This window comes from Neophocaena asiaeorientalis, unplaced genomic scaffold, assembly GCF_003031525.2.
Source record: "Neophocaena asiaeorientalis asiaeorientalis breed wild unplaced genomic scaffold, Neophocaena_asiaeorientalis_V1.1 scaffold112, whole genome shotgun sequence".
Classification (NCBI taxonomy): Eukaryota; Metazoa; Chordata; class Mammalia; order Artiodactyla; family Phocoenidae; genus Neophocaena; species Neophocaena asiaeorientalis.
In genome coordinates, this window is record NW_020175413.1 from 660539 (window position 1) to 687022 (window position 26484).

At 45.1% G+C, this 26484-nt stretch overlaps 1 protein-coding gene across 1 annotated transcript in view; it reads left to right on the plus strand.

The window, feature by feature from the left end:
* CTNND2 (catenin delta 2) overlaps positions 1–26484 on the plus strand; it is a 427936-nt gene that overhangs the window by 393668 nt on the left and 7784 nt on the right. Inside the window, exons 16-18 of the mRNA XM_024767199.1 lie at positions 16562–16688; positions 20424–20555; positions 25903–25976. Coding sequence (XP_024622967.1) covers positions 16562–16688; positions 20424–20555; positions 25903–25976 — 333 coding nt within the window. The remainder of the gene's footprint in view (positions 1–16561; positions 16689–20423; positions 20556–25902; positions 25977–26484) is intronic.

Sequence of the window (26484 nt, forward strand, 5' to 3'; positions counted from 1 at the left end):
CGTGTTGTCTTTCGCTGCTTCCAGGAGACTGACCTCTATACCTAGATGAGCCAGTGGTCCTGACCGCTGCGAACTGAAGTCACATTTCATGCTTCACATCCCTCATCAACCTCACCAGCTGGATATTTAAAAATCAATACTGGATTGCAGCGAGAACTAGAAAGATATTTTGAAATACTGTCAAGGAAAAAAACACAACATGATCAAAATTCAAAATTTTGATCTTTAAGCTTTGCAGCAAGAAGAGCAAGAAATACTTTTATACTCGCTTTAGCATGTTGCCATTTTGAAAATTAAGAGATTTTTACTTGGGGAGTATCTAAGATGGTGATGGAAAGGTGGTAAATCCTCTATAGAAATAAATTAAACGACTGTAGAGCTGTCATTTTAGCAAGGAAATTGCCTACCAGGAATTTATTAATCTTTCTACTGTGCTGGAAAATTCTTCACCAAGAGATGACTGGAAGGACGTGAAGACTTTTGGCCAGACTCTTAAACAACCTGAGTGCAGTGTCCTCAAGACTCAAAATTGTAGCTCCTTGAGTTCTTTCTTTTCTAAATCGCTGTGTGTCAAGCTGGGGTCGGAAACAAAAAGGGTGAGGTTAAACTCAGCTATGACACACATTCGCGTCTTGATTTTTGTATCGACACATAAGGTCCTCCTTCATGAGGTCCCCTAACCTCTCGGAGACAATTCGCAGACACTAATCATATGATATCTGTCCAAAAACAAAGGCACAAATGGGAACAGAAGCAAAAATCAATTCTGCAAAAGTGGAAATCGATGCACATGGCAGTTTCTAAACAAGAAGTGAGTAGTTAGAGCTGTTGTGGGACTGGACCTCCAAGTTGGGGAAAATCCTCACGAGCGGTGTCCAAGCTGAATGTTTCCTTCCTGCCTCTGCTCTGCCAGGTGGCTTTACTGTAACATTTTAGATCAGAACCTCCGAAAGTACCCCAGAGACAAAAGGCAGAGGAAAAGGATTGAATCAGGAACTAGAAAACTCGCTAAGCTTTTTTTTTTTTTTTCTTGGAAGTATAATTGATTTACAATGTCGTGTTAGTTTCAGGTGTACAGCAGGGTGATTCACTTATACATATATATACAGTTTATATATATATATATATATATGTATGTATACATACACGTACATACATATATATGTACGTGTATGTATATTCTTGTTCAGATTCTTTTCCATTATAGGTTATTGCAAGATATTAAATGTAGTTCCCTATGCTCTACAGTAGGACCTTACCTTGTTGTTTATCTCTTTTATATATATTAGTGTGTATCTGTTAATCCCAAACTCCTAATTTATACACCCGCCTTTCCCCTTTGGTAACCATAGTTTGTTTTCTATGTCTGTGAGTCTATTTCTGTTTTGTAAATAAGTTCATTTGTCTCATGTATTTAAATTCTACATGTAAGTGATATTAAATGATATTTGTCTTTGTCTGACTTACTTCACTTAGTATGATCATCTCTAAGTCCATCCATGTTGCTGCAAATGGCATTATTTCATTCTTTATTATGGCTGGGTAATATTCCATTGTATATATGTACCACATCTTCTTTATCTATTCACCTGTTGATGGCAGAGGACAGATCTATCATCTGTCATCTATCCTTTAGGTTGCTTCCATGTCTTGGCTACTGTAAACGGTGGTACTGTGAACATTGGGGTGCATATCTCTTTTCAAATTAGAAAAGAAACTCACTAAGTTTAATGTAAATATACCACCATTCTTGTTGTTTACTTTGGGCAGTTCATTCAAACTCACCCCACCTTTTCAGTGGATCCCAGTAGATGGGATAAACTACGTCTAAGAAAGCCTTAATTTGACTGGGAAGAAAGAACATGATCAATTTCTTCTCTCTTCCTGCCTCCATCTGCCCCCCCCACCCCGCCCTCTCAGAAGAGGCTCTGGCAGGGAAGGAGGATGAGCAGAGAGGAGAGAGAGCCCGGCCCATGAGGTTGTAGCCTGGCATCCGTATCCCGCCTATCCCCACATGCTGGCTCCTTCTCTCATAGGGGCAGTAGTGTAGTTTGCTCACCAGTACCAGCCTCCAACTGAGGACTCCTGGCCTGGACCTGGCCGCCTCCAGCTAACTGCTCCGAACTCTCCATCCACCTCAGGCTTCTGCTACTCCACTGCACATAGACCAGAGTGGATATAGATTTTGCGCCCTGTAGCTTAGGTAGTTTGGGTAATCCTGTTTAAGAAGAATATACTTTATGAATATAAAATTTCCTACAGGCCTTGGAGGGGGGCCATGCAGTGGACAGGCCTGAGACCTAAGCTTCTTAAGCTCCATGGTTGGTCCACCTCTGGCACTGAGTCTGTGCATCACCCTGATAATGGTACTGCAGACACCAGTCCCTGCGACCCCCAAACTCCAGAGAGCCTGTGGTCAGGCAGAATAAGGAGTTCACTTCCTGGGCTTCAGGAGAGGAAGGATGGGGGATGCCCAGCCCATTGACTGCCTCCGAGGAAGCCCTCCCCACTGGCATTCTCCACCCACTAGTGACTTCTCAGCCTAATCTTATATAATCTGGAGATGGAGCATGTCTTAACGCTGCAGGACCTTATTTTGTCCTCCACTTTCACAACTGTGAATGGATGATCTAATTCTTTATTTTGAGGGTATATATGGAGCAATGGGGCATCTGGTATTCACTGCTTTGGGACCTTAGCCAAAACACACACAATGGAAGAAAATTATATTCACATCCTGTCGCAGTACCTTGTTGCAGGTATTTAATCATCTTAAGTTGTCCACAAGTCTAATCAATTGTGTCTAGCACACCCCCAAATAAACATGGCTTTAAAACAAATTCATTGCTCTCTGTTAGTTTCCTATTGCTGCATTAGCCGATTACAGCAAACTTAGTGGCTTCAAGAAACACAAATTCATGATCTTACAGTTCTCGAGGTCAGAAGTGCAAACTGGGTTTCACTGGGCTGAAATCAAAGTGTTGGTTCTGGATGCACCCCTTCCTGGAGCTGTCTAGAGAATCCATCTCCTTTTCCAGCTTCTGGAGGCTGCCACTCTCCTTGGCCAGTGGCCCCTTCCTCCATTTTCTAAGCCATCAGCATAGCTCCTTTGATTTTCTTTCTCTGCTTCTATGGTCACATCACCTTCTCTAAATGCCACCCTCTTGCATGTCTCTTTAAGGACCCTTGTGATTGCATTGGGCCCACTCAGATAATTCGGAATAATCTCCCTCTTTCAATATCTTTAACTTAATCACACCTGCAGAGTCCCTTTGCTACATAAGGTAGCCTATCACAGGTTCTAGGTAACTAGGACATTGATATCTTTGGGGGAAGGGTGCGTTATTTAGCTGGATCTCCATCACGTGGCCATACAAACTGTAAGGCAGGCTGGGACATGTGGTCCAGGTGTGTGTCTGGGAAGAAAAGTAAATGGATTTGTAGCAGTTCTGGCCACATCCTCCTCCCTTACACGATCTCCTCCCAGGCTTCTCCACTGCTGCTCTCCCCTGGGTGTTCTCTGAACTTGCAAGCCTCCATCTCAGTCTTTTTTGCAGACTTCTGGTCTTCCCTGAGGCATCTTTGCTTTTCATCCTATACCGTCTAGTGGAGATGACCTCATCTGGCCCCTGGTTGTTTGTTTGTTTGTTTGTTTTAATAAATTTATTTATTTATTTACTTACTTATTTTTGGCTGCGTTGGGTCTTCATTGCCTCGTGGGCTTTCTTTAGTTGTGGCGAGCAGGGGCTACTCTTCGTTGTGGTGTGTGGGCCTCTCATTGCCGTGGCTTCTCTTGTTGCAGATCACAGGCTCTAGGTGCATGGGCTTCAGTAGTTGTGGCACGTGGGCTCAGTAGTTGTGGCTCGCGGGCTCTAGAGCGCAGGCTCAGTAGTTGTGGAACACGGGCTTAGTTGCTCCATGGCATGTGGGATCTTCCCGGACCAGGGCTCGAACCTGTGTCCCCTGCATTGGCAGGCAGATTCTTAACCACTGTGCCACTGGGAAAGCCCCAGACTCATGGTTTTTAAATACATTTGAAGGCCAATGGCATCCACATTTATTTCTCTGTGTGGTCCTCACTCCTGAACTCTAAGCTTACACATACACAACAACCCATGTGACATCTCCACTGAACTAGCTCACAAGCTCTAACCTTCCACACATCTAACACATACCTCTCAATATCTTCCCCAAATCTATTCTTCCTCCATTGTTGCCCATCTCTATAAAGAGCACCTAACCCACCTGGTTGTTCTTTCCAGAATTCCAGGAGTTATTTAATACCTCCTTTTTCCTGATCCCATTACATTTGGCACCAAGCCCTGCTGATTCTATACTCTGAATATCTCTCAAATCCACCTACCTCTCCCATCCTTATTTTCACATCATCTGTCCCTAGGCCTGATGAGATTGCTGCCTGCTTGGTTTCGTGGAATCTCCTTCACCATCTTCAATCTCTTTTCCCTTAAAAATTCAGAATGCACTTTTATAAATCCAAACCTGGCCCAGTCAGTCTCCTGATTAAAACTTCTCAGTGGCTTCCAGTTTCTCTCACTTTCCTACCCTTCTCTCCAAGCTCACCTTCCTCAACCTCAGTGCCTCTGCACTGCATGGGCGAAGGTTCATTCCTCAGCCAAGAATGCCTTCCCTCCTCTCCCACCAAGCCTGGCTATTTCAATCTCAGTTTGTCTCTTCCCCAAGGTAACCTCCCTCTCCAACTCTCCAAGGCTAGTAAAGATCCCTCATAAAAACCTGTGCCTTTTTCTTCCTGGCTCTTTCAGAAATGCAATGTGATATAATCCTGTTTTAAACGTCCATCTCCCCTTTATCTTCCCCTCAGGAGCCGAGCCTACCTGTCTCTGTTCTCGCCCCTGTACCCAGCACAGGTACTTACTAATGTTTAGTAAACAAATCGCAGCCATGTGGCTACCCCAGAGTTTAAGATCAGCGAGGGCTCCTTCCGTGGCTCTGCTTCCATTTCCATGGATTAAGGCATTCTGAAGCAGCGCGGAATGTGCAGACATTGAGGTTGGGACCCAGGGTGAGCTTTGAACTTGTTGGCCGCTGATAAGTATAGATGCAAAATACCTGGCTTTTCAAATGTCAGAATGACTTTGCTGCTAGAAGCCAGACATTTGGATTTGTCAACTTGAAGATGGGACTTTGTACAGTTTCGCACCAAATGTAACTTTGCAGCACTAGCTGGAACACAAAGGCCATTGGTAAAGATCATCCACATCAGATCTTTGTTTTAAGGCCTCCAAAGTGATGCCAGGGAAACAAAAGGCCTGAGCCGGTCTTATTTCAATTTGCCAGGTGGTTTTCTGCATTCCGTTTGGCACCAGTTAACGACGGTTAGTTAACCATGATATACTTTCTTCGACCAAATTATATCAATTTCTTTCCAACTTGTCAAATCTTCTCAGTAATATTGTTTCTTTAGAATTAGTTCAATGGTAATAAATTGAATTCCTAAAATGGATTTACTCAGTTTTTGCTTTTAAAAGATGGTACATACTGCAGAAGACTCTTATCCTTATGTATCCTTAAGTAGCCAAATCTATTTAATTAAATTTCATTAGAAGCACCAGAGCTGAAACAAACTAATGAAAGTAACCGGGTATGTCAGGTGGTATTTACTTCTGCAAATACTTCCTTTTGGCCCTTAAGATTTAGTTTAAATATTTAACTCTAATAGCTTTAGGAATTGTTGATGGAATTAGTTTTAATGAATCTTTTAACAAACAGTTTACCTTAAAAATAGATGGAAGCTTGTTTTATTATAGCCAAGAGGAGCTGTGGTTTCATCGACAGGCAAAATCTGGCTTGGTCTTCAATCACACAGACTCTGAATATTCTATTTCCATGTTTTTCTCTATAATACCTTTTACTGAAGTAAGGAGGATGTTTGTATAACTACCGCTAATTTGGAATCTTTTCTTTCTCTTCATGTGATTATATCAATAGGTTTATTCCACTTAAAAAATGACTGGAAAACTGGCACAATTTTGAGCAATCACGTTTTCTTAAGTGAGCAGTATCTCAGCTGGTTACCTTTTTCAGCAGATGGCAACAACTCAGGTTTTAACTTTCACTTGAAAAATAGGTTCCTGACAAAGTGATTGAAGTACAAGCTCTAAGTGTTCTGGGTTGAATGAGTGGATGAACTTGGTTCGCTTTAAGCCCCAAGGATTTTCACCACACTTTCTTTATGTCTCAAGTCATCATTGCAAATTTGAATTGACAAGCTCTATGGGCCGAGAGACTTCAAGGACAGCTTAACACAAAAAGCTTGTATTTGTTACTTCAGAACTAAAGAGTCTCTGTATGCCTCCTGAGAAATCCTTGTTTAGATGCCAGATAAATCTTATCAAATTAAGGAAGCTCCAGAGCTGTTTTCAAAGAGAGGAAAAACATATACTGGCATAACTGTGTCTTAGTATCTATTTCGGGGAGCCAATTAATATCCTCAGTGGAAAGAAAACTGTTCTCCATCTTCAACGTTAATTATTTTCTGAAGCTTTTGTCCAAGTCAGAGATGTCACTTATCACTAGAAAAGATTTGTTACATCTAAATTCTAAGTATAGAAGATAAAGATTCCAAAACTCACTTTGAAAACAGAACTGCAGATGGGAACCTCCCGGTTTAACTTATCCATCACAGCTGTAGATATTCACTAACTTTGTCACTTTCCACCCCACCATTGTCTAGTCACTGAAGGGCACCTCTTTGAGAGGCCAGAGATCACAACATAAGTAACGTGAAATCCCATGCCCTGTTTGTTTGGGTTTTTTTCAATTTTTATTGGTGTATAGTTGATTTAAAATGTTGTATTAGTTTCTGCTGTACAGCAGGGTAAATCAGTTATACGTACACATATATCCACCCATGCCCTGTTAATCTCATCTCCTGAAGCACGTTGATGAAGATTTGGTATTTAACCCCTTTTCTCTAGCCTCCCTCATCAGCAGATTCTCCGAACAGCCCTTGAGGTATTCACCCTTCCTCTCCACTTTCACCCTAAACTCTTTGTTAGGCAGATTGAACAAGTTCTCTCCCTAATCTCTTTTCCCTCCTGGTCCAGCTGGCAGTGTCCTTCTCCATCCCTTCTCTAATCCAGCGCTAGGGGCGGGGCCCGCTGCCCTGCTCCACTGGCAGTGACAGGATGCTCTTTGGCGGTCAGGGAGGAGAAGGTCTGGGAACACTCCTGCCTGGCTCATTTCATTCCATCACAGCCACATGCCCTGCACACCTCCTGTTGGCATGCACAGCGCCCTGTTCCTGCTCCAGAGCAGCGACCCCGGTCATCAGTGTTCCATGCCCAGTAATGTTCCCACAAGGTGACCCCCTCCAGAAACCAGCCCATCAGTCCAGTGAACACAAGTCACACCTCACAGCAGGTGTGGGCTCCTATACCCAAACTGAGGGACATTGGAGCATATCTAATGAGAAATGTGATGTGCTCTCCCTTCTCCTTTTTCCCCAGCTCTCCTAAGGATTGTGTTTGGGGAAAACTGAGTGCATTTGCTGTGGACAGCGGCTCGTGGTTTCTGAGCTGCAGGATGCAAGAAGCAGTAGAGATTGGGGGCAGGGCATGTGCAAGAGGTAAAGATATACGTGCTCTGAGAGCTGTGAATGGAATCAGAACCAAGCCAGGCCCAGATGTGGCAGGTATAATGATGCACCAGAATTATTTACAAGATTGGTTAAAGAGGAGACAATTTTATATACCTCGCATTGAAACATGGGGAACGGAGAGAAATTACCATTTCACGTAGAGTAGGCAATCCGTAGGCTACTTTTTTCTTTCTTTCTTTTTTTTTTTTTTTTTTTTTTTTTTTTTTTTTTTTTTTTTTAGGTACCAGTTTACCTAAACCAACACTGCCTCCAGCCCAGCAGTAAGTACGTTGTAAAGGACAGATATACCAACAGCAGCAGATGAGACTGATGGGGTTGCCCTAAGCTAAAATTAAGAAAACAAAAAACCGTAAGGCTCTGATAACCTTCACTTGTTATAGAACTGTAAGAGTGTAAGAACTATGGCATTGATTATCATTGCATTCATAACAATTAATGCGGTCATCTTAAATCATTGAATCCATCTAGCAGCATTTATTAGGCACTTCGGTATTGCAGCTACTAGGCTAGAGACCAGGAAATAATAAGGCCCAGCCCAGCCTCACAGCTGGGCAGACGGACAGGCTTGCAGCAGACATAAGTGTGAGGTCATAGCATTTTGTTCATAGCAGGCAAGGAAAACCATAGCTGTATTGCTAAAAGCTCCCCTAAACCTTGGAGGCATAATTCATTTAGCAAGAGCGATTGAATGAACACGTGCTGCCTGCCTTCTGTTTACCTAGCACAAAACTGAGCCGCGAGAGTAAGATTTGACAGAAAAAGAGAAGGTGTTGTGTCAGGTCTCAGAGCTGCCTGACCAAAGGTGGAGACTGGGAAATTGAGTCACGTGGTGACTGCTGGGTAATCGGGTGTGATTGGGGCTCATTGCGGCAGGCGGGATCGGGGGGCACCTCTCTGCTCTGAGGGTGGACCTATTTTTGTTCCTGTAGAAGTCAATGCCTTATCTGACACTGCGAAATGGAGTCGAAGACCTAAGGGCCTCCTAGGACTGAGCCCCCTACAATGTATTCTGTATCCCTATTAGTCACTGCCAAATATGCATGGAAACTCCAAGCCAGTGGTTCCCAGCCACGCTATTCATTAACATCACCTGAGTGCTTTTGAAAATACCAACGCCCAGACCTTACTCAGAACAATTTCAACAGAATCTCAGAGTCCGAGGCCCAGGCAGGACTATATTTAAAACTCCCCGAGCTGACTGAATCATTTTGCCCTTATTTTATGGAAAAGAAACCAAGACAGAGCTGACCAGTCATCGTGGTCCTAATCGGTCGTGGGACAGAAGGGCTGACTTGAACAATTGTCTAATTCCACCTCTCTCAACAGAGACACCCAAGGTGAAAACAGGTTTGAGCCTTGACAAACAGCTCTATTCATTTCTTTGTACACAAACCTAAGATATTCACGTGCTGATCTGAATTGAATGTCCTGCGCGATTTCCAGAATGAGAGGCTATGGGGCAGGTGTGTGCTGTACTAGCCTCGTGTAGACGGGTCTGAAAACCACTTAGCCCCTTCATCTGGGCTCTGTTGGCGGAAGTCCCTCCAGTAACACAGTCTTCGTGGAGATGTTTATGGGATGGTAAAAAATATATATAAAAAGGAGATGGTTATAAATTCAGGGACCTCGGAACACTTAAGGGAAAAGATCTGTAGGAAATAGAGTGGCCACCATGTCATCAAACTGTGAGGACCCAATGGTCATGAGGCTGTGAACAAAGTTACCTTGATTCTCGCACTTTCTGGACCATTGAGAGTAACGATGAAGATGAGAATAGCTTTAGGGAATAAAACAATTTCATAAAGAAACACGCTGGGAACTTTCTGAAACTGGTGAAACTGGTGGAAGGACAGTAAAAGGGTAAGATAAAGAAAATCAGATTATTTCTGGTGGCAATTTAAAGTTCAATGACTTTGAAATCCTTTTCTCTTTTGGATTTCTATCTCTTATACTTGGAACAATTTAACAACCTCCGGTTTTAAGTTTAATATGTTAAAAATAAAAACCAATCTGAGGTGCAGATATCATATCACATTTTTGACACCTTGGCTGTGTCTTGAGCTAAAGGGCACAACTTTGCGGTCATTTTGCTGGAGGTGAAAGACAGATATTAAAAGAGTTCTTTATCATCAATATTAAGGATTAACGGCCCTGCCCTAGTTACTGTTGCTATTCTTCATTCTGTTTCCTTCCTTGAACTTTCTTATCTAAGCCAAAGGGATGGTATGGAGGGGAACTGGGGTTAAGCACCCAATAGAATTTGGGGAACAACCTCTGGTCTACAAAGACTTAAAAGGTTTAAAAGAAAACATCATCATCAAAGAGGCAAATAGGGCTTTCCTGGTGGCACAGTGGTCAAGAATCTGCCTGCCAATGAAGGGGACACGGGTTTGAGCCCTGGTCCAGGAAGATCCCACATGCCGCGGAGCCACTAAGCCCGTGTGCCACAACTACTGAGCCTGCGCTCTAGAGCCCGTGAGCCACAACTACTGAGCCCGTGTGCCACAACTACTGAAGCCTGCATGCCTAGAGCCCGCGCTTCACAACAAGAGAAGCCACCGCAATGAGAAGCCTGCACACCGCAACGAAGAGTAGCCCCCGCTCGCTGCAACTAGAGAAAGCCTGCACGCAGCAATGAAGACCCAACGCAACCAAGAATAAATAAATAAATAAATTTATTAAAAAAGAGGCAAATAATGATTTTAAAGCTATGTGCCCAAGTTGTGTGTGTTTCTGTAAACCACTTTCAAGTCTTTCTGAATGACAGTGGGAAGTAAATGAATAATAAATTTATTGCAGGCTGGCTAGATAACAAGTATGTCCATGGCTGGTTGGTTAAAAGAAATGTTAGCTCAGCAATAACTTTCCCGAAGAAAATATATCTTCATGTCCTACTTCTTTCGAAAGCAAAACATTTTTTTTTCAGTAGAATGACTAAAAATTTCATGCAGTAAAAGATGTCAAGGGTCATGAGATCTACCCTCCAGGTAGTTATTCAGCATCACTAAAACGAGTGTAGATTTATCTGTACCCTGGTCTCTAGCATCCAAGGTTACACTTTTCCATGATGTGTGGAAGGATGTGCCATCAGAATTAAACCTGAGGTCCCTTCTGGGCATTGGTGACGGTAGTGATGTTGGAAGTCTTTGTTTAGTCATCACACCTTTCACTCTGCATCAGGGAATGAGGAGGAAGATGGATATGGAGTGGGAACCAGGTCACCTTCCTTGCTCCTCCAGGGGCTCCCAAGCTGTGGCTCAGGAAACTGCTCTAATCCAGAGCCTTAACTGGGTTTCCACTCTGCCCTGTTCCCCGGCTCCCCCTTCCCACCTCCATTCAAAGTTTCTGTGCCCACATGCATACGATTACCGGCCATAAGCAGAGGTGTCTGGCTGGGGCGACATTCTCGGTGCCTCTGACACACTCCCCGTCATCCTCAGGTGTCCGCTAATCCCATCACCCACAGACAAGTCACCTGCAAGACTCACCTCTGTCACGCGATTGTATTCTCAGAAATGGGTCTTATAAAGGATTTGAAATCTTTTTCTGGTGCTTTCTTATGAGTTTCTTCCTTCATAAGAAGTTTCATTATTACATCCATTTTGCTGACACTTCCAGAGATGTAAGTACTTACCTAAGCATCATTAATTGTGAACCGTTGAGCAAAACATCTCCACTCACCTGCGCAAGAGGGAGATGCTGAGCACAGCGCTACTTGCCAAGTAAAACCAGACCTAGACTTATACCACCTTTATGTCTGGTGTCTCCTTTGGTCTTAGGACATATCAGATATTAGCCCGTATTCTTATTATGAAATACCTTGCCCACCTTTCATAACCTATGGAGTATCATGACTTATTCATGACCAAAGAAGCCAAGGGTTTGATTAAAGCAATTTCCTGAGCCACTCCTTGGAACCCTGCCCCCCATGCAAAGAATATCTTCTAAATTGCAAGTGAGACAAACACAAAATTATCTGCCTCTGTTTGGTCATGTTTAAGGATTTTTGCTGTCCGCAAAGCATTCCCTTAACAAGAAAGGAACATCTTCTTAAAACAAATTTTTTAATTGTTCCCGTATGTGAGTAATGGGTCCATTCACCTCTGAAGTACTTTACAGGCTTTTCTAAGACTGCTTCTGCCCTGTGCATGCTGCCATCCTCCAGAGGGTTTAAGGGAAATGCCCAGAATTCCTGCAGAGACAGTACATTTTCTCCTCCTGCCCTGACACCTGCCTGTTACCATGACTCCCACCCTTCCTAGAAGAGGCTTCAGCTATTTGCCCTTAGACCCTCCTTGCCTCAGTCACCACCAACTGCCCAGGACTCCTGGGTAAGCCATCATTTCTGGACTCTTCTCACTCAAACGCTCTAAATAACCAGTAATCTGCCCCAGTATTCCCCCCTTTCTCCCTTTCTCCTACCCACCTCTCCTCCTTTCCCCCTTGAACCCACAGGCTACTGTCAGTAAGACCCCATGTATCCAATACCCAGCCCTTCTTTGTTCAGTCTTCTTGCTGTGACACCGGCTGTCCCCAAGGACACCCCGCAGCCCCCGGCAACCCTCTCACATGGTGGCTTGTCATGTCCCATCCCCTCTGCCCGACGTCACTAGGCTTGGAGGTGGACTAGGTATCTCCCTTGCTCCTCTTTGCTCTTTCTGGGAAGTTCTCCTCTCCTCCCTCAAGGAAACCCCTAGTATCTGTGAAAAGGCCCCATTACAATAGTCTCTGACCCTCTTCATATCCTCAGTCCACTGCCTAGTGTTCATTCCCCATCTCCTCCCTTAATCTTCACTTTCCTCTCCACCCAGCTTAGATTCTGTGGGCTTCCATGACATGCCCTTTGCATCCCCTTGTCCCTGTCTCCTTCCAAGTCACTTTTCTGACCACCCCCATCCGATTCCATCTACTCACACCTGCCCCAGGGCAGTTGAATGTGGCTGGAGGAAAACAAGCCACCGTGGGGATGAGTCTTCTCCTTCTGAATTCATTGCCATGAGCCTCAAGTCACCTCTCAGCTCCTGGCCACCAGGCTACATGGCCACGGTCAGCCTGCACCCCTCCTACCTCAAGAACTGTCTCACGCTTCTCTTCTTGCTCTCTTCTTTCCTCTTCCCTCCCTTCTCCTCGCCTCTTCCATCCTCTAAACTCCAACTCCTTCTTACTCTCAGCGGATGCATGACCTCACTTCTCATCCCCACGTCCCCTCCAGAAAATGTCCGAAAACAGAACAGGACATCCTCATCGTCCCATCACCAGATCAGCCCATCTCCCTGCTGCGTCTGTGGCTGTGCAGCCTGTCTGTCTTCTCTCCTGATTCCATGGCCCATGACCCCACAGCTCACTGAATCCCATCAACCCCTCCTTTCTTAAGAAATGCTTCCCTCTCTCTCCTGCGTCCTCAGTTTTTCTTCCTCTATGTCGAGTCATTCCCATCAGGATGCGAAATGCCGCAATCTCTTCCAGGTGATATATTAAAACTTCTCTTAGTCGCTCTAGCTCTTGAAGCCCCATTTCTGGGCTCCCCTTAATAATCAGCTTTTGCCAAAGGCTGTCTGAACTCACCATTTTTCCATCAGTTGTCTCTCTCTTTTGAGCCTACCTGAGTTAGAGATTTACCAACCAGACCAAAGAAAGTACTTTTGTTCCAGTCATGCTGACTTCCATCTTCCCAGGGCCAAAGGACTGTGCTTGGTCCTCCTTGTTATTCAGCTGGTCTCCTTCTCCTCTCTGCATCTTCTTTCCTGGTCTTGCCTGACATCACACCCTTCTGGTTCTGCTCCCAGCTCACTCTGTTCGTTCTCAGTGTCCTGGGAATTTTCTCCTTGCTCTCTGTGCCCTCTGAGTATTGGAGTGTCCCAGCCCTGTGTCCTCTGCTTTCCTCTATTTGCATTCACATGCAAGGCTTCCATCCATTCTCTTATCTTCAAATGATATCTGTATACTGAACTGCAAAAGTTTACCTCTAAGGCTGACGTCACTCCTGAAATTCCATGTTTCAGGTTCTGCTTTATTCTCTCTCTTTTCTTTCATGTCCAGCAGGCATCTCTAACCCAGCACATCCCAGATGGCAGCACTGATCTCACTTCCTAAAGCCACTCCTCTTCCAGCGGTCCCTTGTCTCAGTAAGTGACATCTCCAGCCCCCCGTTGTTCACACCAGCAACATCGGGGTCAGGCTTGATTCCTCTCTCCCACACCCAGTAGCCGAGTGATCAGCAAATCCAACTTAGATGCAAACTCTGCGCCTTGCTCACCACCAGCCCACACCCAAGCCAGGGTCATCTCTCCTTCCCTCTAGTGGAAGAGCTTGTTAACTAGTCTCCCCATTTCTGTTCTACTCTCCCCAGACTGTCCTAGATGCTCAGAAGGCTTCTTGTCTTCCTGGCCCCCCTTGCTCACTCCCCTTCAGTCACAGAAACTTTCTGCTGTGTTCACATCAGCCAAGCGCTTTCCCACCCCAGGCTCTTCACTTCTGCTCTTCCCTTGGCTTGGAAACCCCAACCTGTGTCTTCAGTGTCTGGCTTCTCGTCATCTGCCAGGTCTCTGCTGCAACGTTAACTGTTCCCAGAGCGCTTGCCCGACAGCACGCCCTCAAATAACATCTCCTCACCTGCATTCCTCAATCCCATCAGCTTGCTTCCAAGGACTTATCAATATGCCACATGTTTTTATTGAAGTGTAGTTGATTTACAATGTCTCAGGTGTACAGCAAAGTGATTTAGTTATATATGTATTCTTTTTCAGATTATTTTCACTTATAGGTTATTATAAGATATTGAATATAGTTCCCTGTGCTCTACAGTAGGTCCTTGTTGTTTATCTGTTTTATAAACAGTAGTGTGTATCTATTAATCCCAAACTCCTAATTTATCCCTCCCCCTTCCCCTTTGGTAACCGTTAAGTTTGTTTTCTATATCTGTGAGTCTGTTTCTGTTTCATAAATAAGTTCACTTGTATCATTTTTTTTAGATTCCGCATATAAGTGATATCATATGATATTTGTCTTTCTCTTCTGACTTACTTTACTTAGTATGAGAATCATCTCTATGTCCATCCATGTTGCTGCAAATGGCACTATTTCATTCTTTTTTATAGCTGAGTAATACACCATTGTATGTATATGTGTGTGTATATATATATATATATATATATATATATAGCACATCTTCTTTATCTATTCATCTGTCGATAGGCATTTAGGTTGATTCCATGTCCTGGCTATTGTAAATAGTGCTGCTATGAATGTTGGGGTGCATGTGTCTTTTCAAATTAGAGTTTTCATCTTTTCAATATACCACATTTTAGTAGTTAACATGAGTCTTCACTTGTTTACTGTTTGACTTTGGGCGGCCCATTAACTTTCTAAGGCTCAGATTCTTCCTCTGTAAAATGGAGCTAATAATAGTATCCAGCCCTTGGGATTGTTGAGAAAATCTTGCCATGGAGTAAATACTCAACAAGCACTAGGTAGTAGCTTTTATAATAGCATACTTCTAATTTTGGCTTTATCGTACGGGTCAAATAGAACAGGAATAATGAGAATTACATAAAGAAAGACACAAATATTGAAATGAGTTTAAATTCTGTTCTTTGTTAACTTTTGTCCATTTATGTTTGCAATGATTCTTTATAAAGAATTGAGTCCCTTGAAAAGGTCAAAAAAGAAAAAAACAAAAGAGTTAAAAATGGTTGCCTCTGTGAAGCAGGAACTGAGAGTGCAGCAGGTGTCTGCTTTTCCTAGATAATGTCAGTACTCTTTGACATCTTGCTTTGAGGAAACTAACCTTGAATTAAAGAAGAAAAAAGACTGAAAAGAAATACTGTGACATCTCAACAGAAGTTCTCCGGGGAGGAGGAGAGAGGAATTGTTGGCAATTTTTATTTTCTTCTTTATGCTTTCTAAATTCAAAAAGTGACCCAGGGCTTCCCTGGTGGCACAGTGGTAGAGAGTCCGCCTGCCGATGCAGGGGACACGGGTTCATGCCCCGGTCCGGGAAGATCCCACATGCCGCAGAGCGGCTAGGCCCATGAGCCATGGCTGCTGAGCCTGCGCATCCGGAGCCTGTGCTCCGCAACAGGAGAGGCCACAACAGTGAGAGGCCCGCATACCGCAAAAAAAAAGGCCCCAAAAGGGGAGGGGCCCCAATCCCCAAAAAAAAAAAAAAAAAAAAAAAAGTGATCCATAATGTATTTATATGGTTTTCATGATGAAAAATGGTATACATGCTTTTCCTGTATTAACCAGATATTAGAAGGCGAATGGCGGATTGATTGGTAGGAGGCATTTTGAATATGCTGTACATTGAAAAATAGAATTCCTGGGGCAAATCAGCGAACGTAGCAACCTGAGTGTGAATACTTGGCAGCAGTCATGCTGAAGGCCTTGCGCTGGTGGGGACGGGGCATTTGAGGCAGAGAAGGACCTTGAAACCATGTAAGGGAGATAAACGGGAAGGGATGATGCTTCTCGGCATTCTGATCACTAACAGATTGGTCCCAAGAAAAGAAGAGTAAACACTTTGGAAAACTTGGAGGTGGTTGAAAAGAGGACCGGACAGAGCTGGAGCCAGGCAGGCAAAAATTGACAGTTTCAGGCTCATTCTGAGCAGCATGTTTTCATTTAAATACAATCTTCAGGTCAAAGCAGGTTTGCAAAGAGACCATTTATCTCACATCTGGGGCGGAAAGCAAGCACCGAGGGCAGGCCCTCCCCGAGTCAGGCTGTCTGGAGGGGGCAGGGGGTGGGTCTCAGTTATCGCTCCTCTCTGTTAACCTGGACGATGGAGGTGCAGAGATCTGAGACCTCTCCTGACAGGCTGGAGAAATGCTTTGCAAATTCCAATGCTTGACACGTCCAAGTGTGAGGAAGTGAGGCATCTCTCTGCCTTCCCCAGTTAATAGGAGCTGCTGTCTATTGCAGGATGGATGGTCACAGTATCACTTCGTAGCCTCATCTTCAACCATCGAGAGGGATCGGCAAAGACCCTACTCCTCCTCTCGCACGCCCTCCATCTCCCCTGTGCGCGTGTCTCCCAACAACCGCTCAGGTAAGAGGGGCCCCGGGCCAGTGGCTGCTTCTCTTGGATCCAAGGCCCCCCGCCCCGACCCCTTAGCTGACCCCACAGACAGGAGGGCCATCCCGACTGGGACACTTGCTAGAAATATCAAATGAATCTGTTTTCTTTTTACAGTGGTGGTGACTTTGTATCATACGTACACAGACTCAGAACAAACATCTTTCTAACAGGTTTCTAAAAACCTCTAACAGGTGTCACAGGCGTGAAATGCACATCCTGGGCCTGCATTCAGGGAGGAACAGGAATGTATAAAACCACCAAGTGTTTGCAGTTCAGGGTTTTCCATGGACGTTTTACCCACTTAAGATAGTTTAGGTTGCATTTGATTGATTAGATTTGGGATAACAGAGTAGGGGAGAGAGGGTGTGCTCCTTCCTCCTTGAGAATGACCTACGTTTGAAAACTGTCATTGAGGCTTTCACTACTGTTCCGTACCTGATTTGCTTTTCATTATTACCTGTAAGCCAGCAGATAAATCATTTCATGTATTCATATTACAATCAACTGTAACTTTTAAACCATTCAATTTAATTTTTTCTAATTTTATTTCATTCTTTCTTTTTAACTTTTTTATCAAAGCGTAGTTGATGTACAATATTACGTAGGTTACAGGTATACAATACAGTGACTCACAACTTTTAAAGGTTATGCTCCATTTATAGTTACTGTACAATATCAGCTGTGTTCCCTGTGCTGCACAGTATATCCTTGTAGCTTGTTTTATACATAATAGTTTATACTTCCTAATCCCCTACTGCTATATTGCCCCTCCCCCATCTCATTCTTATTAGATTTTATTGTTGTTTTATTCAATGTGTAATAAATAATTTTATATGGGCGAACACACACACACGCACAGAGAGAGGCTTTTGTTTAAGAAAAGTTTCTCCTTGCTCTTCGCTGCCCTCCTCCTGCTGAGGAAACTATATTTTCTGGAACTGAGTCTCAAGGGCAGGATGGTACAGAGCACTCCCCAGCAGGGTAGCCCCTCTGCCCTTGAGGACGTTTGTCATGAAACTTTACACCATACTTTACTGTCATAACGATGGGGAGAATCAGAGATGAATGGGGAATATTTGACTGAAATAGATTACCCTCTCCCAGCCCCGTGAAAACTTATATTTTTAGTGCGGTGTTATCACTTCTGATGTTTAGCCCCACGCTGAACGAGAATTAGGAAGCCCCGTGTAACTGGAGGAACTTCCACCTGCCTCAGAGGCATGGAGGTGGCCCTTTACACATGTTATTTTCATAGTTCTTAAAAAGATAAAGAGCAGTGAGTCTTGGAAGCTAAAGGACAGTGTCTTTAAGAGCTCTAATTATGAAGAACCAATCAGTGTCAGGAAGATGGAATAATATAATAGATTGGAAGGCGCCCAGAAAGAGAAGCAGCGCCTTACAGGATGTCAGCATCCCAGGGATGCAGGTGGAGCACTGCCTGGTGGTACCCAGGTAAGGCACTTCAAAGACACCTAATAAACGCTTGTTGGCGTGATGCGATTTTTCCAGGAGTATCCTCCTGGTTTACCGGAGACTCGGACCACTGTGTGTGAGGTCTCAGGAGATAATTACACACTTGACATAGTTTAGTAAACCCCACCATCTGTGCAATATCGGATTCTCATTTTAAAAGCTTTGGTCAAGAGGCTCCAAAATATTGTCCCTTCACGATTGCCTGGCAGTGACTCATAAAAGGCCAGTCTTTATGCAGAAGATCTAGGAGCAAGGACAGGAGAGGACTCTCCCCAGAGAGGAAGATGGAGAGAGAAGAGAGGAGATGGGGCAGAGGTGGAGGGGGTGAGTGAGACGCAGCAGCCCGTGTTCTGAGAACACGCAGGAACTGGACCCAGAGCCCAGCTGAGTTATGTGGAACAATTGCAGGTTTCTTCCCTGCCTTCCCATTGGATTTACACCCAGAGATTCTGGTGCAATTGGCTGGGGGGCATGTTCAAGCATCAATGTATTTTTAAGTATTCTAGGTAACTAATTCTGATGGGCAGCTAGGATTGGAAATCTCTGAGGGTTTCACGATCTCAGCAGTGAGCCTTGATTTTATTTGACAGGTCTGAGAGGTGGGTAGGGGGCCTTTCAGGAAAGGATGGGCAAAGGCCCCCGTTGTTACCTTCCCAGTGCTTGGCTAAGACATCCACTGAGCCATCTTCTGGTTTCACTTCCTCATCCGATGAAGAGCTCCTCAACTTCAGAAAGTGTGCTGTGACTCGTGTTTTTGTCCCCCGTGTCTAGCACGGGGCTTTGCACATAGAAGATACTAAGTTTGGTGAAATGAATCAAGTGACTCAGATAGGCAACAAGCAGGCCCAGTGGGCTGGAGCTGGGGGACCCTGCAGAGGGTGTGAACGAACAGCTGAAAGGTAAACTGAGGCTTGACTGGGGAGGGGCTTGGACACTAGTGAAGGAAAATGAGCTTTATCCTAAAACTCAGAGTTCCCCAGAGATTCACCAGGCACGCTTGCTAAATTCGGATTCCTAGGCCCAACTGGAAATTCAGATTCACAAGGTCCAGGGTCGGGTTTTGTGATCCCCAGGTTCTCAGGTGAGTCTTAAGGTTAAACAAGCTTATGAAGCACTGCCCTCGGGCATGGAAGCTGGGGAAGGCTCTGGGACCGAAGAGTAGCACGGCTGCACTCAGAATGGGTGAGAGGCAATTGACTAAGCTTGGGATGTGAGTGGCCTCATTGAGGAGCGTGGAGACCAATGTGAGGTCAGCCCACAGGATGGGTGCACGGTAGCTGCCTTAGCGCCGGCACACACACTTAACCTCCACTTCTCCCAGCACATCTCTGCACTGACAGGGCGGCTTAATTGCTCGCAATCCATCCGATCTTTAAAGAAAACTAAACCTCTTTTTGTTTGCTTCCTTAAGTCCAAGGTCAGGTTTTCCTCTGTTCTGGGCCCAGTTTGTTAAAGAATCGTGGAATTCCTAAGGGAATCCTCTAATCACAGCCCATCACTGAAGACATGAAGACACAAACGGTTGACAGGGCTCAGTCCCCAGGTCCAACAGGCAGCGAGGGACCGGGGCGCAAGGTGTGTGTGGGAGATTGTTAGGGGCGTTTGAGATGGAGCAAGGACCCCCATCAGGAGACAGGTGCTCTCATGCCACACCCCCCAGCCCAGCCCCCAGGCTGATGGAGAAGACCTCAGTGGGTGGGGCTCTACTGGTCCCCCACATCATCCTCTGCCTTCCTTTAGGGCCGTTTCTGTGTGAAACGTGTTTAAGTAAAAGCGCGTCTGATTTAATCAGGGGTTCTTCAGTATCAGTAATCGCTCCTCTGAAACACATCTAATTTTTTCAAAGGAAGGAAGGAAGAAGAGGGAGGGGAAAAAAAGGAAAAGAAAAAAGAAAGAAAAAGCAACCAAGACGGATCTCATTCTTGAAACTGTCCTTGAGCAGGTCACATCCCCACAAGGATCTCTCTGTAGGGAAGATGCTCCCAGGATATAGTCCTTAATTCCCTGCCTCCGAGTTGTGTGTCCCCTTAACTCTAAAGCACCAAGTGACATGGAGTAAGGGAAGGGGGAAAGACAAGAACCAAAAGAACAAAAATAAAAATCAACAGGTCCACGTGCACATACTGACATGTGTTGAGCCAGATGCATTTATGACTTTACCTGTTTGTGTGGAAAGCTATACATGCTGTGGAATGAGACACAGAAAGTCATCCTTCCGATCTCTTTATGTAGCAAGTGCCCCAGCTTCACCTCGGGAAATGATCAGCCTCAAAGAAAGAAAAACAGACTATGAGTCCACTGGCAGCAACGCCACTTACCACGGAACTAAAGGAGAACACACTTCCAGGAAAGACACCATGACAGGTGAGCTTGGCTGTGCACGGTTCCTCTGCAGAGTTCGTGACAGGACCTGGGACAGGGCAGAGGGCTGGGACATCAGGCTTCAGCTGTGCTTGGCAGCTCGGCAGGACTTGAGAGCTTGATAGCGAAGATTCCCAGGGATTGGCCATAAGGAGATGAAGCTGGAGGTATAAAAACGGAGCATCTTATTCCTGGAATAGCTAAGAGAAAATCCTCTCTGCACATATTTTTTCTTCTGTCTTTCTTTCCCTACCCCTTTCCTTCTCACTTGCCCAGTTCATGATATTTTCTCAAATTAGAGGATGAGGTCACCATAGATTTCTTCTTCGTTGGCATAACCCAAGATGGTGGGCCAAGCTTTGTCCATGAGGATGGGGAAGAGAAAGAGGATAAGAAAAGGAAGGGAGGGAAGGGGAGGGGATGGGAGAGAAGCAGAGGAAGAGAGGATTTCAGGGAGACCCACAAAACTGCTGTGGGTGTCTTCCCCTCTTGACATGAAACCACTCTCTGGCCATGACAAACTCCCAGGAAGATTCATCAGAACCACTGGCCTCAGTTTCCCTAGGGAGGCATTGATCTTTCATGTCCGTCATCCTTCACTCCCCCAATCGCACCCATTGGCTCATGAGCTGGGACTCTGTGGAGGCCAAAATTGGTGCCATTGCCCCCCAGCGTGCCCGGGCCAGCCTGCCTCGTGGCCAGCCTCGACTCAACTCTCCTCTTACTCTGTACCACTGTCCTTGGGGTGGGGCTTGATGTCCACATTCATCGTCCCCTCCAGGATCCCCCCACACCTCTCTCCTGCCCCGGTTTGCTCCTGGATACAATTTGGCATTATTGATGCGGGGCAGGGCGGCAGGGGTTATGCCTTGAAAGCAGAGCTGCCAGAACCATCAGGATCTCTAACCAGCGATTCCACACCCTTCTTTGCCACATGGATGTGGAGATGGGCCCCTCCTGAAAACAGACCATAGGGACTTCAGCAGAACAGGGTCAGATTAGGGCATTCATAAAACTGCAGTACAAGGGTGCAATCCTAAACAGACACTGAGACCCTCTTATTCAGAAGAATCTTAAAAGCGTGTGGTAAGTCTCCCTGGTATTATTTAGGTGTAGACCTGCAGGGAAACAGAATAGACAAATTGGATGATTTATTGACGTGTCTTTTGGACCCAGGACGTCTAAGATAAATTTTTCTTATGGTAACTGTATTTACCCCAGAGGCCGTGGTTTCCATGGTAACTCTCCCCGGATCCAGAAAGGAGAGCCTCATAAACAGATGCTCGTGGTACCCAGCCCAGCTCAGCACTCTGCCTCCACGTACACACTCCACCAGGGAACGCCTCACCCTCACACCTGAAACGTCCCCTGAATGGAGAACTGAATGCATGGCGTAGGACATATCTTCTTTTTCTTTTTGGCTGTGCCCCACAGCATGTGGGAGCTTAGTTCCACGACCAGGGATTGAACCCGCACCCCCTGCCCTGGAAGTGCAGAGTCTTAAGCACTGAACCGCCAGGGAAGTCCAACATAGGACGTACCTTCTGATTCTCGTTCTCTGGTTCTTTTTTCCCCATAAGTGTTGTCCCCTGTTGTCAATGAGCATGAACAAAGAAGCTCATGAATCTGAGTGCCAAGTCCCTAGAGTTGAGATATTCAGTGGAGAATCTAATTTGTACTGATTACTCCAGAGCAGTGGTGACTCGAAATTCACCTGACCCCTTCGTTTTTCGATTATTATCGCCCTAGGTAGCCACATCACCAGCAGGCAGGGATAACAAAGTGAGACTATAATTACAAGAATAATTGTGAAATCGACTGCACTGTTATTATTTAAGTTGATCTTTTCACTTTAACTCTCTTGGCCGGTAGAATCATTCAAAAGGTTTTTCAGGGCTTCCCTGGTGGTGCAGTGGTTGAGAGTCCGCCTGCTGATGCAGGGGACCCGGGTTCGTGCCCCGGTCCGGGAAGATCCCAATGTTTGTGTTGTGTTTGTGGTACATGATCCTGCTCTGCACACATCAGGCAATAAAAAATAAAATCTAATATGTTTCTAGATGTTTAATCTTCCTAGAAAATGGCAGGGATCTTGACAACTGCAGCATTGAGATATACGTAACTTTTCAAACTTATTTAGAGGCTTAAACGCTTTGCTCTAACTTACTTAAAAATGCAATTCGAGACTACTGTCAATCATGTAGCAAGCCTAGAAGAGCATGAGGTCATTATTGAATAATATGTTTATACAAGAAGGTTCCCTTTAAGCCAACAAGTACTGGGTAGAAGTTAGTTGTTAGCATCACAGTGATGTTGATGGTGATGGAGGAGGTGGGGGCGGTGTTGGTGCTGAGATTGGTGGGTGTGTTCGCCCCCCTCTACGATGGTATGAGTAGCTCCCCAGCCAAGCCGGGTGGAAATCAACATTTCATGTAGGGATGGAAATGATGAATTGCCAACCTCTGTTCTGCTTCCCTTTAGCAAATGTCCATCATTCCAGCGTTTACTGGCAGATCAGATTTCTTGGGACCTCCGCATCCCAAGCAGTACCTTTTCTCATTCACCAATAAATCCAGGGGGCATTTAAAGTTCAGTTATTGCAAAAACATCTGAAAAACGGCCATCTTCCTTGTTTCTAAGGCATCAGGGGATGTCTTATACCATTTCCCCAACAGGAAACATTCCCTTTGCTGTAGGAAAACCATGGGAAACGTCACCCTCAAAATGCAACATGCAAAAGCTTTAAAGTGAAAAGCAGTTCCTTGCCTGGGTCATCATCTCCTCTCCTGAGCTCTCAGAAATGCAGATCCATCTGGGTTTATATTTCAGGCTTCCCCTCCACCTGCCTTCTCTGTATTCAATCTCTAGCTTAGACATCTCTTAAAATGTCTTCTCTCCTTAGTGTTTCTCTGCCTCTGAGGAGCCCTCAGAAAGCCAAAGGCAGCTGTTCATTCAGGCATGCAGCACTGTTATAGCTATTTCTCGCGGTCATGATTCCCTAGGAGCGTTACGTGCTCAGAAGCACGCATCAGAGGAGGGCTGTGTGATCCCAGCAGCTACACAGCCTGGCTTAAAAATTCACCAGGGGATTTTGCCCTCCCACCTGAGCTTCCCAAATACCTTAACATCCAGTGGTCGATTCTGTTTCTGTCAGTATCTCTCTTATGCCTTTTAAAGCTGCTCTAATCTTCAATCTATTGATATAGTTGGAAATTGGGGTCTATAAGAAAAAAGAAAGGCATTTCCCTATGAGTTGACTATTTGCTCAGACACATACATGGCAGAACACCTGTGAAGACACGTGCTTCATGTATCCAGAAAGGCCACAAGTTCAATCTCAGCTACACAGTCTCCTTTAAACAGGTGAAGTGCACCAAAGAGCAGGAGGAAAGAACTTCCAGTAGAAACATCTTCAGCTTGGAAGCCACAAGCACAACAGGGAGGGAGGCCAAGGCTATAAAAATGCACATTCTACCAAAAAAAGAAATGTATTTTATTCTGAGTAATAGAAAAAATTTTTCACCTTATCCTTGGAGTAACATTTTCCATCAGCAGGTTATAGCTCTGAAGGCAGATTTTTCTAAGGTTTAGTCATTCATTCATTCACTCAGCGAAAAAAGCACTTACTCTGTGAGCATCCCTCAAGGCCAGGCACTGTCCCAGATGCTGGGGCAGCCTACAAAGGTGGCGGGACAGACAGATGTCTGTCCTCATGGAGCTTCTTATCTCCTAGGTGAAGGGAGGTAATACACAAGGTAAACATGAAACAAACTCACTAACGAGGTGGTAGCACTTGGCGTTGAGTGTGATGGTGGAAATAAATGGGGTAATGAGATAGAGGGCCCCAGGTGGGCAGGGCAACTTTAACTAACACGGTCAAGGGGAGACGTTTGAGCTGAAACCCGAATATCAACAAGGAGAGATAGTCCAGAGTCTGGGGCAAGCAAGTTCCAGGGAGAAGCATCAGGAAGTCCAACATCCCTGATGCAAAATAAATTTGGATGCTCAAGCCAGGAAGGAGGGCCAGCACAGCTCCCTGAACTGTGGGAAGAAGAGCAGGAAATTCTGCAGGAAGTCAGGACGGGACCAGATCACACGGAGCCTCGAAGACCATAATGGGCAGGGAATCGAGTGACATAATCCAGTCTAACATGATGATCGCTCAGGTGATGGGAACAGGGGGGATGAAGGAGCAGGCTGTGCAGAGTGGAAGCCGGGCCGTTGAGAAGAGGATGCTGTAGCAGTGGTCCAGGCGAGGGATGGTGGTTTCCGCAGTGATGCAGAGACAGGAGTGATGGGCGTTCAACCAGAGAGTCTATCAGAGTGGTCTTTAAAATGGGAAGTGGGCTCTCAGCTCTCACATTCTAAGCAGAATTTCCCAAGAGGAGTTTTATTGCACAGCTATTATGTGCTTTTAGTAATAAACATGGGTGGAATGATTATACTGACTTGGTGGCCTGTATCTCTGAGAGAATAGATGGTGTGTCATCCTATTTCATGATCCCATAGATACTGGAAGCAAAAGATAATTTTTTCTTGATATCTAGAGTGTTTTAGATACCCACTGACACTTGACAGACAATGTTTTTTTCCAGAGCTTTCTTAAACCAGGACCTTTTAGCAGCTATGAGGGGAGTCTTGCCCTGGGCCCTTCCTCTAGGCCTGCGACAGCAGCCTCAAGGGCCCCAGGGGAGGAGGCAGGCAAGTGGGCATCTTGCCCAGGACTTTGGAAGCTGCTGGCAACCGGAGGAGACCTTCCTTCCTTTTGTCTAGAACACAGACTGGTCACAAGACAGGGTGGGAGTCTCCCATCTCTGTGTTGAACAGGACTCCGAAGCCACCCAGATGCGCAGGGCAAAGGCGGGTGGTGCTTCCTGCCCATCCTTCAGGCCGTTGAGAAGTGAACTGTCTCAAAGATGATCAAGCACTTCTGTGAGCTCAAATTAGAAATTTCATTCTTGTCATTCCCCAGCTAAACACCAACTGGCTGATCCAGATTCCTGCATGCTTCAGTGCAGGTGACACGCTTTTATCATCTGCCAGTTTTCACCAGAAAACAAGGCCATAGAACTGGCAAGATGACCATCTGTTTGATGCACCTGCCTTGACCCCGTCTGCAAGCTGAATGTTATTGCAAGAGGCTGATGTGCAACGGGGATTTTATAGAATAACTGTTCTTCTCTCTTAATGTCTGTATGTAAAATGAAGTGTTCAGGACTAATGAATTTCTTGCATCTGGAATGATCCATGAGACACCAAGCTTTGTCAGGGCAAAACTGGCCTCAATAACCATCATTCCTCATTTGAAGCCTGGTGTTCAGTGCTAATACTTTTGTTTCTCTTTTGCTTTCAGCTCAAAATACTGGAATTTCAACTTTGTATAGGAATTCATATGGTGCACCCGCTGAAGACATCAAACATAACCAGGTAAAAGAGAGGTAGCACGTTGGTGTTTGTTTCTCCCTTCGACTCCTGTGAAATATCTTGGAAGTGTAAAAAATAAGTTAGTTTCTATTTAACATGCATAAAAAATGGAAAAAGAAAATAACGGTCCCTGCTGCTCTCTGCTCATGTGGGACACAGCGTACATGTGGGTGGTGGCAGTCATCAGGAACAGCCTCAGATTTGAAAGCAATCTTGTTTTTTTGGCGGCATCAGGTGTTAGTTATGGCAAGTGTAAGATTCTGGTTACTAGACAAATTGTCTAATTACTAGACATGGATTAAGTAGCTCCTGTAACCCAGCCAATTCTTATTTGGAAGAAAGCATTCATTATACATGATAGTTACTAATAACATAGACACATCAAGTTCAATGTAAACAACTGAATAGAAGGCATGGTGTTATGCCTCGCCGCTCAGGCTAGTGGGGGAATAAGCAACAACAGCATCACCTGGGAGCTTGTTAGAAACACAGAAGAGATGCTTCTCTGGCC